Source organism: Gracilinanus agilis, chromosome 4 (assembly GCF_016433145.1).
Source record: "Gracilinanus agilis isolate LMUSP501 chromosome 4, AgileGrace, whole genome shotgun sequence".
Lineage (NCBI taxonomy): Eukaryota > Metazoa > Chordata > Mammalia > Didelphimorphia > Didelphidae > Gracilinanus > Gracilinanus agilis.
The window spans coordinates 243,118,079-243,134,082 of NC_058133.1; the positions used below are offsets into that span (position 1 = coordinate 243,118,079).

Consider the following 16,004-nt stretch of genomic DNA (forward strand, 5'->3'; position numbering starts at 1 on the left):
CTTAACCCTGTCCTTGCCAATTAAAGGGGTCTTCTCATTCCCAGGTCCTTATGAGTCTGCTACTCCTGGTTCACTATCAGAGACCTAAGGAGATAGCTGAGTCTCAAAAATTTATGAAATATTCCTTCAAAACAGAAATGAGGCTTTCATCCCATATGTATGCCTATTTTCCTTAATGTAACCAATCGTAATTCCTCACCCTCATCATGTTGCCAATTTCACTAACCAATGATATGATTTCCTCAGCTACTCTGTCCTACTCTTTGTTCTACATTTATAAAAAGAAGTCCCATCTCTAATTCTTTGGCTAGCACAGACAATTGTATTTGTTATCATAGACCTGCTAATAAATTATTGTCATGCTCAGAGAAGCTTGAATGTTTATCTTTTTGATGAATATCCCTCATGACAGAACTACTTAGAACTATACGTGTGTTATCCATATTCTAAAAAACCAGATTTCTGTTTCATTGAATGTCGATCATTTTCCATTGTTTCACTGTATTTATTCATAGATGCCTAAACTTATTTACTATATCTGGAGGTCAAATTTCCTTCTGTTATCACTATTTTTCCTGTTGACTTATCTGTTCCTTTCTGAAATCTGTGGCAATTTTAGTCTTTTTTTTCACTTTTCACTACCATTCATTTTCTGAGTGTGGTTTCCTTGGGCACTGGATCTCAAAGCTCCTCAGTGTTCCCTTTCACTGGACAATTCAGTTTACCAGCCTAGGTTCCTGCCCTAAATGCTTTTTAGTTAGTCAGAACTGATCCCAGTTGAATGCCATGCTCTCTCCCTCAAGTTTAGTAGTGGAGTGCTATACAGTCCCTGTAAATACATCCCATTTTCTCTAATCCTCATTTCTTTGAGCTTTGCAGCACTGGTGCTATATGGCTGTTTGCCCTGGTCCCAGGCTCTGTGGCACCACAAGGGTGTTGGTCACGCTCCAGGTTCTGCTAGTGCTACAGAATTGTCTGCCCTCGTGCTGCAAGTTCAGAGCTTTACAGTGCTGACATTAGAAATAGTCAAATTTTACTAAATAGTGAGCTGAAAATACTTAGAAGTGTTTTCACTAAGTTTTAGTGATGTTTTTTCAAGTAATTTGTATACTTGGTTTATTGTATGAATTTGACTATTTCTGATGTTAGCACTAGCTGCCATAAAGTTTTTCAATCTTCTACTGAGACAAAATCTTTTAATTTCCTCCATTTGGTAATTCTCCCACTTCTTGGCTTCTGTATAAATACACTATTTCACTGTTTTCATTCTTCTGATTAAGTAGACTTAAGTTCTTAATGCCTGGCACATAGCAGACACTGAATATGTTGAAGTTAGGAAGACCTAGATTCAAATAAGACTTTAAGGCTTACTAGCTGTGACTAAGAGCAAAACACTGAACCTCTATCTATAGTTTCCTGGTTACTACCTTGACCTTGGTGAAGAAAGTTCTCATGAATTTTTGCTGATTTCATCAAGATCCTTCTTGTATCTGCCTATTTCTGTGCATTGCTTGATTAATAAAGTAGAAGACAATTTGTCAAAAAAAAACAAAAGAAAAATTTATCACATAACTTTTGCAAGAATGAGCAGGAGATGAATTCTTAATCAAAGGGCAGAGGTGATCAAAAAGGCTAAATTAAATTATTTTGTTTGCACAAAACGAAAATCTTTCTGCATCAACAATATTAATGCAACTAGAATAAGAAGGGAAGCAATTTACTAGGAAACAATCATTGTATTTAAATCATTACAATTCAAGATATTTGGGAAACAAATGGAGATATATAAGACCAAAAGCTATTCTCAAATGATTAAGTGATCAAAGGATATAATGAAACAATTTTCTAAAGAAGGATTACAAACTATTAGCTACTATATGAAAGAATGCTCCAAATCACTAATAAAGGAAATGCAAATCAAAGCAACCCTAAAGTTTCACCTCAAATCCAAAAAATTGGTAAGTATAAGAATAGTGAAAGCTGGAAAGAAAGGCACATAACTGCATTTTTATTTTATCTGTGAATTGGTCCCATCTTTCTGAAAAGCAATTTGGAATTTTGCAACAATGAAAAAATTAAAAGGTTGATACTTTTTGATCCAGAGATTTTACTTCTAGGCATTTATATTAAGAAGGTCAATACAAAAAAAGAAAGGCTTCCAAATAGCCAAGAAGATGGAAACAAAGTTAGGTGTCCACCAAATAGGGTGTAGTTAGAAAACACAAATGATGAATAAAAAGAAGCACTCACAAATTGATGCAAAAAGAAATGAGAACCATAACATAGATGCAATGAGTACAACAATGTAAATAGAAAGAATAGTAACATCAAGAAAATCACAAACTGAATGTTCTAAAATCATAAGGATCAAACTTGGCACCAAAGAAGAAATATGAGAAGATAACACTTCCTCCTTTTTAGAGATGGGTGATCCGTAGGCATGACATATTGTATATTTTTTAAAGTATATTTTTATTATCAACTTTTGTTTTGCATTACTTATATTTTTCTGTGTATCCTACAATCACTAGTTATTTTTTAAAAAGAGGAACAGAAAAAAATTTTGTAAAACCAATCAACACATAAAAAATGACACATGCAACGCTCCACCATTATAAGGTCCCTATCTCCAATTACAAGTACTTCTGAAACATGATTTATCACTTGATTCTATGATACCCATATGATCAGGTGTTTTTGTTTTTAAAAGATCACTCTATTACAAATATGAATAATATGGAAATGGGTTTTGAGCAATAATACACGTATAACTCAGTGGAATCACTTGTCAGCTCTGGGAGAGGGGAGGGAAGAGGGAGAGAATGTGAATCATGTAACCATGGGAATATACTCTACATAGTTAATTTTAAAATACTTCTGTGATTGGAATTCTCCCAAAGACCATGGTCCTGGCTTTGCTCTTCAGTTGAGCTCTAGGCAAACACCATCTGTATACAACTATAACCTTCCCCAGAGCCTGCTTTGTCTTTGTCCTTCTGAACTGCTGGCCCATCTACCTTGCTCTTCAATCAAGCTCCAGGCAGGCACCATTTATGGCTACCTATATTTCCTCAATTTCCTCTCTGGCATCCTACATATAATTCCCCATTCTCCATAGTCCTTGCTGGACTCATTAACATACTTTCCCATTACATTCATCCATCCTTACACACCCCATACTCACAACCATCCCAGTGATTCTGAATTCGCAGCTCCCTTTGTTCAAATCCTATTCTCCACTAAATTCTCTATACTTCACAATAGTCCCTTATTCCTATCCTTCTCAAGCTAAATTCCCCAATCTCCTGCTCTGAAGCTATCCAGCACATCCTTTAGTCTCAAATAAAACCACACCTCTGTAAGAAGTTTTTCCTTATTTCTCCTTAATTTAAGGGCTTTCCTTCTTAGATTACCCCCAATTTATTTAGTGTGTATGCATGAACAAGTTTTTACAATAGTTTAAATGTCTCCCCCTTTAGACCGTGAACTCTTTGAGAGCAGGGGCTGTCTGCTCCCCATCCCCTTATTGTTCCATATCCCTAGTGCTTAGCCTGGCACATAACAAATATCAGATAATTAAATGATAGATTTTCCCTTGGGTGTGTTCTTCAGCTGGATTCCCTCTTCCAATTTGAATCGAGATCCCCCCTTCTATTCCTTCTACTTCGACACTTGCTTTCTGCCAATTATCTCATTCTCCCATAGGTCTTCATTCTGCTAAGAGTTTATCTTTCCTTTGTTATTCACTCATGAATTTAAGGCATACCACAATTCCCTTCAGTCCACCATCAATAAATTCATTTTTTTTCTCCCCCATATTTAATTTTGCTTTCTCCTCATTTCTCTTTGAATTCTGGTTCCATTTTTAGTACCTTGGGTAGTACTTTTTAATAAAAATCTCTTAATAGTCTTCCCTTTCTTACCTTATTAGTCAGGCTGCTTTTTAAAAAAAATGATATCTAGAGATGGTGTTAATTATTCTTTTCTTAGTAGTTTTCTTATATTTCTGTTGTTTAGAATTGAGGTATCAAACCAAAGTTAAAACTCAAATAGAGGGGGCAGCTGGGTAGCTCAGTGGAATGAGAGTCAGGCCTAGAGACAGGAGGTCCTAGGTTCAAACCCAGCCTCAGCCACTTCCCAGCTGTGTGACCCTGGGCAAGTCACTTGACCCCCATTGCCCACCCTTACCAATCTTCCACCTATGAGACAATACACCGAAGTACAAGGGTTTAAAAAAAAAAAAAAAACTCAAATAGAAGTGGGGCCTCTAAAAAAGTTCTCTGATGGCCACATACTGACTTAGAAAACAATCGACTGTTAATTGTTCTATTTATTATAATTGTTCTATTCTATTATTAATTTTGTTAAACATATTCTAATGATCAATGATACTTTGGGACTTATTTTTCTACCCTTAGTATCCTGTGCTGTTTTATCTGCTTGTGTTATAGACTTCTTTAAAATAAGTTTTTACTGATATTTTCTTCTTCATCTGTATCCATTTGTATCCTTTGTATCTCTCCTCCTTTGTCTCCTAGAGATCTAACCTATATGACAAATAGTATTTTTAGAGAAGAAAAGTCAATACAACTGATCAATATATTAAAAGTCCAAAAACAAGTACAATGTGTAATATCAATGGATCTCCCACCTCCAGGAAAGTGCTGGTAGGGAGTGACTTTTCTTAACTCCTCCTTCTGGTTCCATTTGATCTTCTTAATTTGGTTACATTTATTTTACGGTGTCCCTGTTCTTTTTATATTACTGTAGTAAATGTGTATTATTTTCTTGGTGCTGCTTATTGCTCTATCATTTTATATAGAAATCATGCTTCTTTGTACTGATTACATAAATCATTTCTTATAGCACAGTAATATTCCATTACATTTATGAAACACAATTTATTTAACCATTTGCCAATTGATGGGCATCTACTTTGTTTCCATTTCTTAACTATCACAAAAAGTTCTGATAAATATTTTGAAGTATATGAGGATTTTATTCTTCCTTGGTATGAGCCCAGGAATGGAGCCTCTGGTTATGGAACTGTGAATATTTAGCACTAAGCTGAATGAATTCATTCAGCACTGAATATAGTGCTTTGTACATAGTATACAACTTAATAAATTCTTCGCTGATTCACTAATTCATTCATAGCTTTGGGGGTAATTTTATCCAGAAGCATTTAATAAAATGTGAACAGAAGTGGAAAAAACAAAGAGTGATGCTAAGCCCAAATTAGGCACTGGCACCACATGACTAGTTAGTTACAGAATAAGGAGACAAAAGGATTCAAGAATAGGTAAGTGTCTAAGTTAAACTGGTCAATCACCAGGACAAGACTGTTGAGAAAAAAGGGAAAGAAGCCAAGTCAAAGCAAGGATGATAGATTGGGATGCCAGGGATGGGTAGTGAAATAGAAATTCAAGTTAAAGACAAAGGGATAGTTTAAGAGAGAATGACACAGGAGAATGTATAAATTTAAAAGCTCATGCACAAAAATTAATGCGGGTATAATTAAAAGATACTTTTTAAATGTGGTAAGGAGGGGAGGGATATTGGTATTCAATGTAATAAGATTCCAACCATATATATGATATATATATATATATACACACATATATACATATATACATATATATATTACAAGAATTAGAATTGGAAGAGCCCTAAAACACTTAAATTTACAGATAAGGAAATTATGGCTTAATGAGATTAAATGACTGGAGTCTGGCTACAAAAACTGAAGTTCAAATTCTGAGAAGTGACGTGAATCTGTAAGATCAATCATAATCTACGATTCTATCGACAATTTAAAAAAATAAATTTGTGTTACAATGGCCTAAAAAATTCATTGGAAAAAAATGTGAAGGCGGGGGGTGCTATCAGTACCAGATCTTAAACTGTATTATAAAGCAGTGGTCATCAAAACAATATAGTACTGGTTAAGAAACAATAGGGAGGATCAGTAGAATAGACTTGGGGTAGGTGACATCAGCAAGACAGTGTATGATAAACCCAAAGAGCCCAGCTTTTGGGACAAAAATCCACTATTTGACAAAAACTGCTAGGAAAATTGGAAAACAGTATGGGAGAGATTAGGTTTAAATCAACATTTCACACCCTACACCAAGATAAACTCAGAATGGGTGAATGACTTGAATATAAAGAAGGAAACTATAAGTAAATTAGGTGAACACAGAATAGTATACCTGTCAGATATTTGGGAAAGATTTGAAGACCAAACAAGAGATAGAAAATATTACAAAATATGAAATAAATAATTTTGATTACATTAAATTAAAAAGGTTTTGTACAAACAAATCCAATGCAACTAAAATTAGAAGGGAAGCAACAAATTGTGAAAAAAGCTTTATAACAAAAACTTCTGACAAAGGCCTGATTTCTCAAATGTATAAGGAGCTAAATCAGTTGCACAAAATAATCAAGCCATTTCCCAATGGATAAATGGCCAAGGGACATTAATAAGTCAGTTTTCAGATAAAGAAATCAAAACTATCAATAAACACATGAAAAAGTGTTCTAAATCACTTATAATTAGAGAAATGCAAATCAAAACAACTCTGAGGTACCACTTCACACCTAGCGGACTGGGTAACATGACAGCAAAGGAAAGTATGTTGGAGGGGATATGGCAAAATTGGGACATTTCTGCATTGTTGGTCTTAGAGCTGTGAAATGATCTAACCATTCTGGATGTTAATTTGGAACTATGCCCAAAGGGCTTTAAAAGACCACCTACCCTTTGATCCAGCCATACTACTGCTGGGTTTATACCCCAGAGAGACAATAAGGAAAAAGTCTTGTACAAAAATATTTATAGCTGCACTCTTTGTGGTGGCAAAAAATTGGAAAATGAGGGGATGCCCTTCCATTGGGGAATAGCTAAACAAATTGTGGTATCTTTTGGTGATGGAATACTACTATGCTAAAAGGAATAAGGAACTGGAGGAATTCCATGGGAACTGGAACGACTTCCAGGAATTGATGCAGAGTGAAAGGAGCAGAACCAGGAGAACCTTATACACAGAGATAGATATGCTGTGGCACAATCAAATATAATGGACTTCTCTACTAGCAGCAATGCAATGATCCAAGACATTTCTGAGGGACCTATGAGAAAGAACACTATCCACATCCAGAGAAAGAACTGTGGAAGCAAAAACACAAGAAAAAAACCTGCTTGATCATATGGGTTGATGGGGATATGATTATGGATATAGATTGTAAACGATCACTCTCTATTGCAAATATCAATAATATGAAAGGAAATAAGTCTTGATCAATAACACATGTAAAACCCAATGGAACTATGTGGTGGCTGTGGGAGGAGGGAAAGAATATCAATCATGTAACCCATGGAAAGAATTTCTTAATCAATATAAATATGATTATTGGATTTAAAAATAAAATAAAAATAAAAAATAAAAAATTGGTCAAAATCACTAATAATTAAAGTATAAATTTTAAATTCTTTCAAATAGGTATCAAATTGGTTAAAACATGAAAATTCAGTGTTATAAGAGTTGTGAGAAAAAAGGTACACTAATACAAAACTGGTATAGTTGGAAAAAATTTGTTAATAAGAAAAGGTTTGTTAATAAGAAAAGGTCTGACCCACAGGTAACAGAAATACCGAATATATGTGTATATATGTATACATGTATACATACACATATATAAATGTATAATACATAAAATACCTATGTAAATTTATACAAAAAAGGAGACTAATTTCAGCAAGAAGAAACTTATATGCACAAATAATTCACAGCACTATTAGTAATTATTTTTAAAATTAGAAACATACAATTTTCAACAATTGGTTAACTGTGGAATATGAAATCAACTAAATATTATATCATGCTAAACAATAGCTTCAGGGTCACAAGGAAGAACTTGATGAAGTGATACAGAATGAATGAAACAGAACCAGAAGAAAAATATGCACAACGTAATATAAGAATGAGAATAAAATCTATACTATACATGTAAGATCATAGATTCAGCCTTTGGATGGCCCCTGAGAAGTCCTGAGGGGTGTAGTTACTTGCCCTGGATCAGATAAGTCAAAATAGGGATTCAACCTCAAATCTTTGTACTCCAAATTCAGCACTCCGTGCGATTGCAGGTTGCCAGAGACAATACTTTGAGCCTAATTGAATGGTTTCTGTGGGAGGGAAAATTTTTTTGCAGCAAGGTAATATATATTCCTTGAGGGCAAGGACTGATATTCAGTTTTTATCTTTCTTTGTATCCCCAATACTTAAGTCAGATTGGTACTGCCTCCTCTTGTGCCAGCTGGGTATGGATAATTTCTTAAATTTATATATGTGTGCATGCATGTGTGTGTTTATTAAATATATTCATAAAACAATCTTTTGGGATAAAGTACACAACTAAAATTTATATCAGTACTTAGGTCAAATATATTTTACAATTTTAAGATGCTATAATTAAATTCTATAATTCTGAATATTCAAGTTTTCTCAATAACAAAAGAAATTCTTAAAATAAAATATAACTTTAGGCATTAGCCATGCCAATAAAAATTATTCTCAGCCTAACATTAAAAGTAATACTTTATTATGTGTACTTTTAGTAAGATTTTCCAAAATAAGAGTTCAAAGCAAACTGTACAACTATAACTCAACTAATTAGAAGCATATAAGAAGCCCCTAATATTGCTAGACCAAGCCACATATAATAAATAGCACATGAATAAACAGCTTGCTGAAGACCAAAATAAATACTTCCCTTAAAAATTATTTAGATTTAATAGTATTGACAAACTGAGTAGGGCATATCATTTTATTTGCTTGTTTACAATTTAAGACAAAAATTTTCACCATGAATATAGTATTGTAAAGTGATGATTTCTGAAATGCAAGCCAAAAACTCAGTACAAACTCCTGATATTTTAGGTAATTTCCCTTCTTCTAAAATTATGAATGAGCACACCCTATTTGGTTTTGAGACAACCTTAAAAAAATAATCCTAAGACAGAATTTTTTGCCAAAAACATTATCTTCCTATAAAAAAGGTTTTTTTTAAATTTTCAATGAGAAAAATCTCTAATGATGCCCCCTGCGAATTATTTACTCAGTTCCAAAAGGATTGAGACAATCTTTTCAACTGTTCTTCAATATGAGATGTGTGTCTTCTCATCTTCAAGATATTTGATCATCTTTAATGTTCTGGGAGGAAGGGAAAAATTCCACATTAAAAACAACATAATTCATACTTTTTTAAAAGTATCAAAGGACAAAGAGGAAACAACCTATATCTTTAAGCAGAAATAGCTAGCACAAATAGAAAATAGCACACAGCCTTACATACTATAAGTGCTTTATAAATGCTTATTGAGTGATTGACGTGATCTATTAAATTCCCCTAAATTCAATGAAACATTTGTTAAGGTGTGTGTTTTACATACACTATAGTTTTAAAATTATCATTAGTTGATATTCTTGCTTAGGTACATGCTATCTTAGGTACCACTATCAGATACTTTTTATTATAGATAACACTATTATATCAATTTAGCCAAAGATTTATTGTCTTGTTACTCAAGGTCATTTCATTTTTAAGGAAAACTGGAACTTTCTTTAAGGGAAAGATTACTAAATTCTATGATGACACCAAAAAATTACCATAAATGATCATCTACTGGAACTGAAAAAAAACTATATGAAAACTATATTGAAATGATATGAAAATGTTTTTAATTATTCAAATAAAATGAAGCTTTGAATTTAATAACATGATTCTATTTTTTCAGTTTGTCCTTCACTATGACCTCTAAATTTTATTATGGAATAAAAATTCTTCAAAGTAGCTCAATGCTATATTTTCATATAGCATGGCTATAATAATTCACAGCAATAAAACTTTCATTAAAAATAAAATTAATGTTATTGATTTAAGCAGAGCTAGCACAAATAGAAAATAGCACACAGCCTTGCACACTATAAGTGCTTTATAAATGCTTATTGAGTGATTGACGTGATCTATTAAATTCTCCTAAATTCAATGAAACATTTGTTAAGGTGTGTGCTTTACATACAATATAGTTTGAAAATTATCATTAGTTGATATTCTTGCTTAGGTACAAAAATACAGTGAACTAGATTATCATTTTTCTCTTTTTTAAAAACTCTTATTTTTTGTCTTAGAAATGTATCAGTTCCAAGGCTAGGCAATTGTGACATAATTTCCCCTAAATTCAATGAAACATTTGTTAAGGTGTGTGTTTTACATACACTATAGTTTGAAAATTATCATTAGTTGATATTCTTGCTTAGGTACATACATACAGTGAACTAGATTATCATTTTTCTCTTTTTTAAAAACTCTTTATTTTCTGTCTTAGAAATGTTTTAATTATCAGTTCCAAGGCTAGGCAATTGTGACATACTCAGTGTTACACAATAAAGAAATGTTTGAGAAACAACAGATTTAAATTCAGGTCATCCAGACTCCAGGCCTGCCCCTATCACCATTTCTCCATTCATAAGATTAGTAACAACCTTAGAACAGTGATGGTGAACCTTTTAGAGACTGAGTGTCCACAATGCATCTGAACCACCCTCTTACGCCAGAGAGAAGGGAAGAAGCACTCCGATTGGGCTGCTGGGCAGACGGGTCGGTGATATGGAAAAAATGTCCTTAGGGACATTGGAGAGGGAGAACAGAACAGCTGCCCTCCAGCACATGTACCATAAGTTCACCAACACAGCCCTAGAATGTTTCCAACTATCTCAATGGGGTGTCAAAATCCCTCAAAATCCTTAAATCATAATTAACCTATATAAATATAAATGTGTTTGCAGCACTTTTATGCAAGGAAATATTACTTAATAAAATTAAGAATATGTCACTTCAAAATAGAAATCATTATATTAAAGGATGACCAAGCACAAAATCTGATGATTTCTGTTTCTATTCTAAATGCTTTCGTACCAGAAAATACTTACTTGTCTCAAGAACTGCTTTCCAAGATAAGTGGTAGCCATACTAGTTAAATTACTTTGGTTGCCTACTTTGCATCTGATATAGCCATACAGATTGGCACCTTGTAGTACCACACCCATGGTGACCACTGCCTGGAAAAGGGAGAAAAATCATGAGACAGCCTTCTCACATATATATATATATATATATATTTTTTTTTTAAGCAAAAAACTTGTCTTAATGACATGACTACAAATGGCCAAGGACTAAACTTACCACACAACAAATAAAGTCAGAGTTGTGTGATCTGATCCAACACACCACAGCAGCAAGAGTTAGAAAGAGAAACACCATTTAAAATCACCCTAGACAATATAAAATACTTGGGAATCTATCTACCAAAATACAGCAATTATATGAAAACAACTACAAAACACTTTCCAAATAAATAAAACTGGATCTCAACAATTAGAAAGCCACTGATTGCTCATGGGTACGACGAGCTAACATAATAAAAATGACTATTCTACCCAAAATAATTTACCTATTTTGTGCCATACCTATCAAACTACCAAAAAACTTTTTTACTGAATTAGGAAAAAAACTATAACAAATTTCATTTGGAATAACAAAAGATCAAGAATATCAAGAGAAATAATGAAAAAAAAAATGTAAAGGAAGGGGGCCTAGCAGTACCAGATATTAAGCTATACTATAAAGCAGCGGTCATCAAAACGGTATGGTACTGGTTAAGAGATACAGGGAAGATCATTGGAATAGACTTGGGGTAAATGACATCAGCAAGACAGTGTATGATAAACCCAAAGAGCCCAACTTTGGGGACATGAATCTACTATTTGACAAAAACTGCTGGGAAATTTGGAAAACAATATGGGAGAGATTAGGTTTAGATCAACATCTCACACCTTATACCAAGATAAATTCAGAATGGGTGAATGACTTGAATATAAAGAGGGAAACTATAAATAAGTTAAGTGAACACAGAATAGTATACTTGTCAGATCTCTGGGAAAGGAAAGATTTTAAAACCAAGCAAGAGTTAGAGAAAATTACAAAATGTAAAATAAAAGATATGGATTATATTAAACTAAAAAGCTTTTGTAGAAACAAAAATAATGCAACCAAAATCAGAAGGGAAACAACAAATTGGGAAAAAATCTTTATAACAAAAAACTCTGGCAGGGCTCTAATTACTCAAATATACAAGGAGTTAAAGCAATTGTATAAAACATCAAGCCATTCCCCAATTGATAAATGGGCAAGGGACATGAATAGGCAATTTTCAGGTAAAGAAATCAAAAGTATCAATAAGCACATGAGAAAGTGTTCTAAATCTCTAATAATTAGAGAAATGCAAATCAAAACAACTCTGAGGTATCACCTCACATCTAGCAGATTGGCTAAAATGAAAGAAGGGGAGAGTAATGAATGCTGGAGAGGATGTGGCAAAATTGGGACATTAATGCATTGCTGGGTGGAGTTGTGAACTGATCTAACCATTCTGGCTGGCAATTTGGAACTATGCTCAAAGGGCTATTAAAAAATGCCTGCCCTTTGATCCAGCCATATCATTGTTGGGTTTGTACCCCAAAGAGATCATAGATAAACAGACTTGTACGAAAATATTTATAGCCATGCTTTTTGTGGTGGCAAAGAACTGGAAAAGGAGGGTATGTCCTTCAATTGGGGAATGGTTGAACAAATTGTGGTATATGCTGGTGATGGAATACTATTGTGCTAAAAGAAATAATAAACTGGAGGAATTCCATGTGAACTGGAAAGACCTCCAGGAACAGATGCAGAGCAAAAGGAGCAGAGCCAGAAGAACATTGTACACAGAGACTGATATACTATGGTAAAATGGAATGTAATGGACTTCTGTACTAGCATCAATGCAATTACTCAGGACAGCTCTGAGGGATTTATGGAAAAGAACACTACCCACATTCAGAGGAAGGACTGCAGGAGAGGAAACAGAAGAAAAACAATTGCTTGAACACATGGGTTGAGGCGGACATGATTGGGAATATAGACTCGAAACTAATACACCAATGCAACTAACAACAATTTGGAAATATGTCTTGATCAATGACACATGTTAAAACCAGTGGAAATGTGCATTGGCCATGGGTGGTGGGAGTGCGGGGGGTGAAGGGGAAAGTAGGAGCATGAATCATGTAACCATGTTAAAAATGAATATTAATAAATGTTTTAAAAAAAAAAGAAAAAAGAAAAACTGCCTTGATATCCTAGAGGTAGAGGATAAATTGGAAATTGAAACAACCCGCCAATCATCTCCTCAAGGAGAATCAAATTCCAAAGCTTCCAAGTCAAGGAGAATATATTGTAATCAATCAGTAAAAAATAAGTCATAAATGAGCTCCTTAAGAAAAGAACCTTAGAACCAGATGGACTCACAAGTGATTTCTTGTGAACATTTAAAAAACGATTAATTCTAATATTATAAAACACAAATAGTGTTGATACCTATACCAGGAAGAACAAAAACAGAGAAAAGTATAAAAAAATAAAACCTATAAACTCCAGTGAATATTATTGCAAAAATTTTAAATAAAATACTAGCAAGGAGATTACAGTGATCTTCACAAGAGTTATGTTCCAGAGACCCCTGTGATAGAAGAAAATCCACAAAGTAGTGGTGCTATATTTATTTTATTATTTATATATATTTTAAGGCATTATAAACCCTTTCAACTTTCCTATAAACCTTTTCCACACTCTTATTAACACTGAGCCAATCAGATCCCAGGATAAAGAACACAGCGCTATGGTTGGTCACCTTTCATTCCATCAGGCAATATAGAAATACCCACTTTGTGCTCAGCCACATACAATCTCACATTGGCCAACTTGCACAAACAGCAGTGGCATACTTCATTTCCATTCTGTATAGTAAAATCCCACAATATAGCAAAAACTCCACAATATGGAATTAAGACTTTAGAAAAAAAAAAACAACCCTGTAATACAGTGAAGCCACAATAAGTGAACTGCGATATAGCGAGAGACAACTGTATAGCACTGTATCACAAAGACCATACACTATGACCAGGTGGGATGTAAAATGAGAATGCAGGCTTGGTTCAATAGTAAGGAAAACCATTAGGATAAATGACCATATTTAATAACAAAACCAACAAAAGTCATGATTATCTCAACAGATGCAGAAAAATCATTTGACAAAATATAATATCCATTAAATATAATAACCTACTAAAACACTAAAAACCACAGAAATGTATGAAGTTTTCCTTAAAATTATAAGGAGTATCTACTTAAAACCATAAGGAAGGATTATCTGTAATGCAGATAAACTAGAAGCCTTCTCAATAAGATCATGGGTAAAGCAAGAATGCCTATTATTGTCACTATTATTCAATATCGTACTAGAAATATTATAGAAATAAAAGGAAAAGGAAATGAAGGAATGATCAAAACAATCAAAATAACAAATTTACCTAAATTAATTTACTCAGTGTCATCATCAATCAAACTGACAAAAATTATTTTATAGAGCTAGAAGAAAAAGTAACAAAATTCACCTGAAAGAACAAAAGACAAAGAATATCAAAGAAATCCATAAAAGGAAAAAAAACCATGAATGAAAACAAAACAAGATCTCTAATTGTATTCTACAGCAGTAATAATCAAAACAATCTGGTACTGGCTAGAAAATAGAATGATGGATCAGTGAGGAAACCTGCTATTTCTCTTAATTTGTGGCATGAAAAGAATATATAAAAAATAGAATATAAATGAAGGAAGAGTTGAGGGAGTAGACAAAAAGGAATGTTGAATATATGCACACCTATTTGATGTATATAATATATCAAACTCAATAGAGAAACAAGTAGGGATGGGGGATGGAAAAGAAAAAATCTGAGGAAGTATTTTAAATTTCCTCTTGGATAATTGGAGAAGGCTGAATAAATTGTGGTAAACTGGCATAACTGAATATTTTATCATAAAAAAAAGATAGAAGAGATGATTTCAGAGACTCTTAACTAAGTAATAAAAACTATGCAGATTCAATTAAGTAGAATAAGAAGAAAATTTTATACAAGGACAACATTGTAAAAAAATTGTTACAAAAAAATTTAAGAACTCTGGTAAAAAAAAAAACAAAAAAAAAACGTGCTAACCTATCTCCTAAAAGGTGATAGAAACATGTAGAGAAAAACATTTCTGACATGGCCACTGTATAGATTTGTTTTGCCTGACTGCATATTTGATACAAATGTTTTTGTTTTCTCTCTGATAAAAGGGATGGGAGGGTAGCAAACATAATAGAAAAAAGTATTAATGAAACATGTTTTTAAATGCACAAAAGAGAAGGAAGTTCAGGAGGAAATATAAACAAGCAAGGCAATTTTTAAAGTAATGTGTAACATTATTAAGTATTTTTATTATAAAAGCAATGAATATGGACAGGCATGTGGTACATAACTATAGTTCTGTCTGTTAAGAAGCTAAGGCTAGAGGATCACTTGAGTTCAAGAGCTCAATAGAGTTAAAGCTCAGATTGGAAAAAATGGAGCAGATTACAACTTTCAACTTAATTAGCACTGAGAGAGAACCCATGAGTGATCATAGTACACATCTCAAGGCTAGGTAAGACAGGGAAAACTAGTTGTCTCCCCTACCCCATAATAAATTAAATTAAATTTTAGGTTTTGTTTTTTTAATTTGATCTTTTCTGTTCTGCTGTGCATAGGAAATGTTCTTTGGATAATTAGGTTAAAAAAAATTTAAAGCAGGAATAATGATAATAACAGTACTGCCTCAGGCTCTACCATATAAGATGGGCTAATCTTTCTTAAAGCCCTGCCCCATGCAGATTAGGCTAGTTCTTTTCCTTAAGAAGTCTCCTTGAGATTAAAAGAATTCACAGATCACCCCCTACATTTAATCATCAACTGATAATGCCCAGGAATGTTATAGTTAAATTCAAGAACTACCAGACCAAGGAAAAAATATTACAAGCTGCT

The 16,004-nt window shown here is 33.3% G+C and overlaps 1 protein-coding gene across 1 annotated transcript in view; it reads right to left on the minus strand.

Annotated features, from left to right (window-relative positions):
- Nucleotides 1-8,585: 8,585 nt before the first annotated feature.
- Nucleotides 8,586-16,004, minus strand: part of LOC123246262 (Golgi apparatus membrane protein TVP23 homolog B-like) — a 37,039-nt gene continuing 29,620 nt past the window's right edge. Inside the window, exons 5-6 of the mRNA XM_044675184.1 lie at nt 10,998-11,126; nt 8,586-9,218 (exon numbers count right to left, since the gene is read on the minus strand). Of these exons, the coding sequence (XP_044531119.1) occupies nt 9,192-9,218; nt 10,998-11,126 (156 nt within the window). The 3' untranslated portion in view covers nt 8,586-9,191. The remainder of the gene's footprint in view (nt 9,219-10,997; nt 11,127-16,004) is intronic.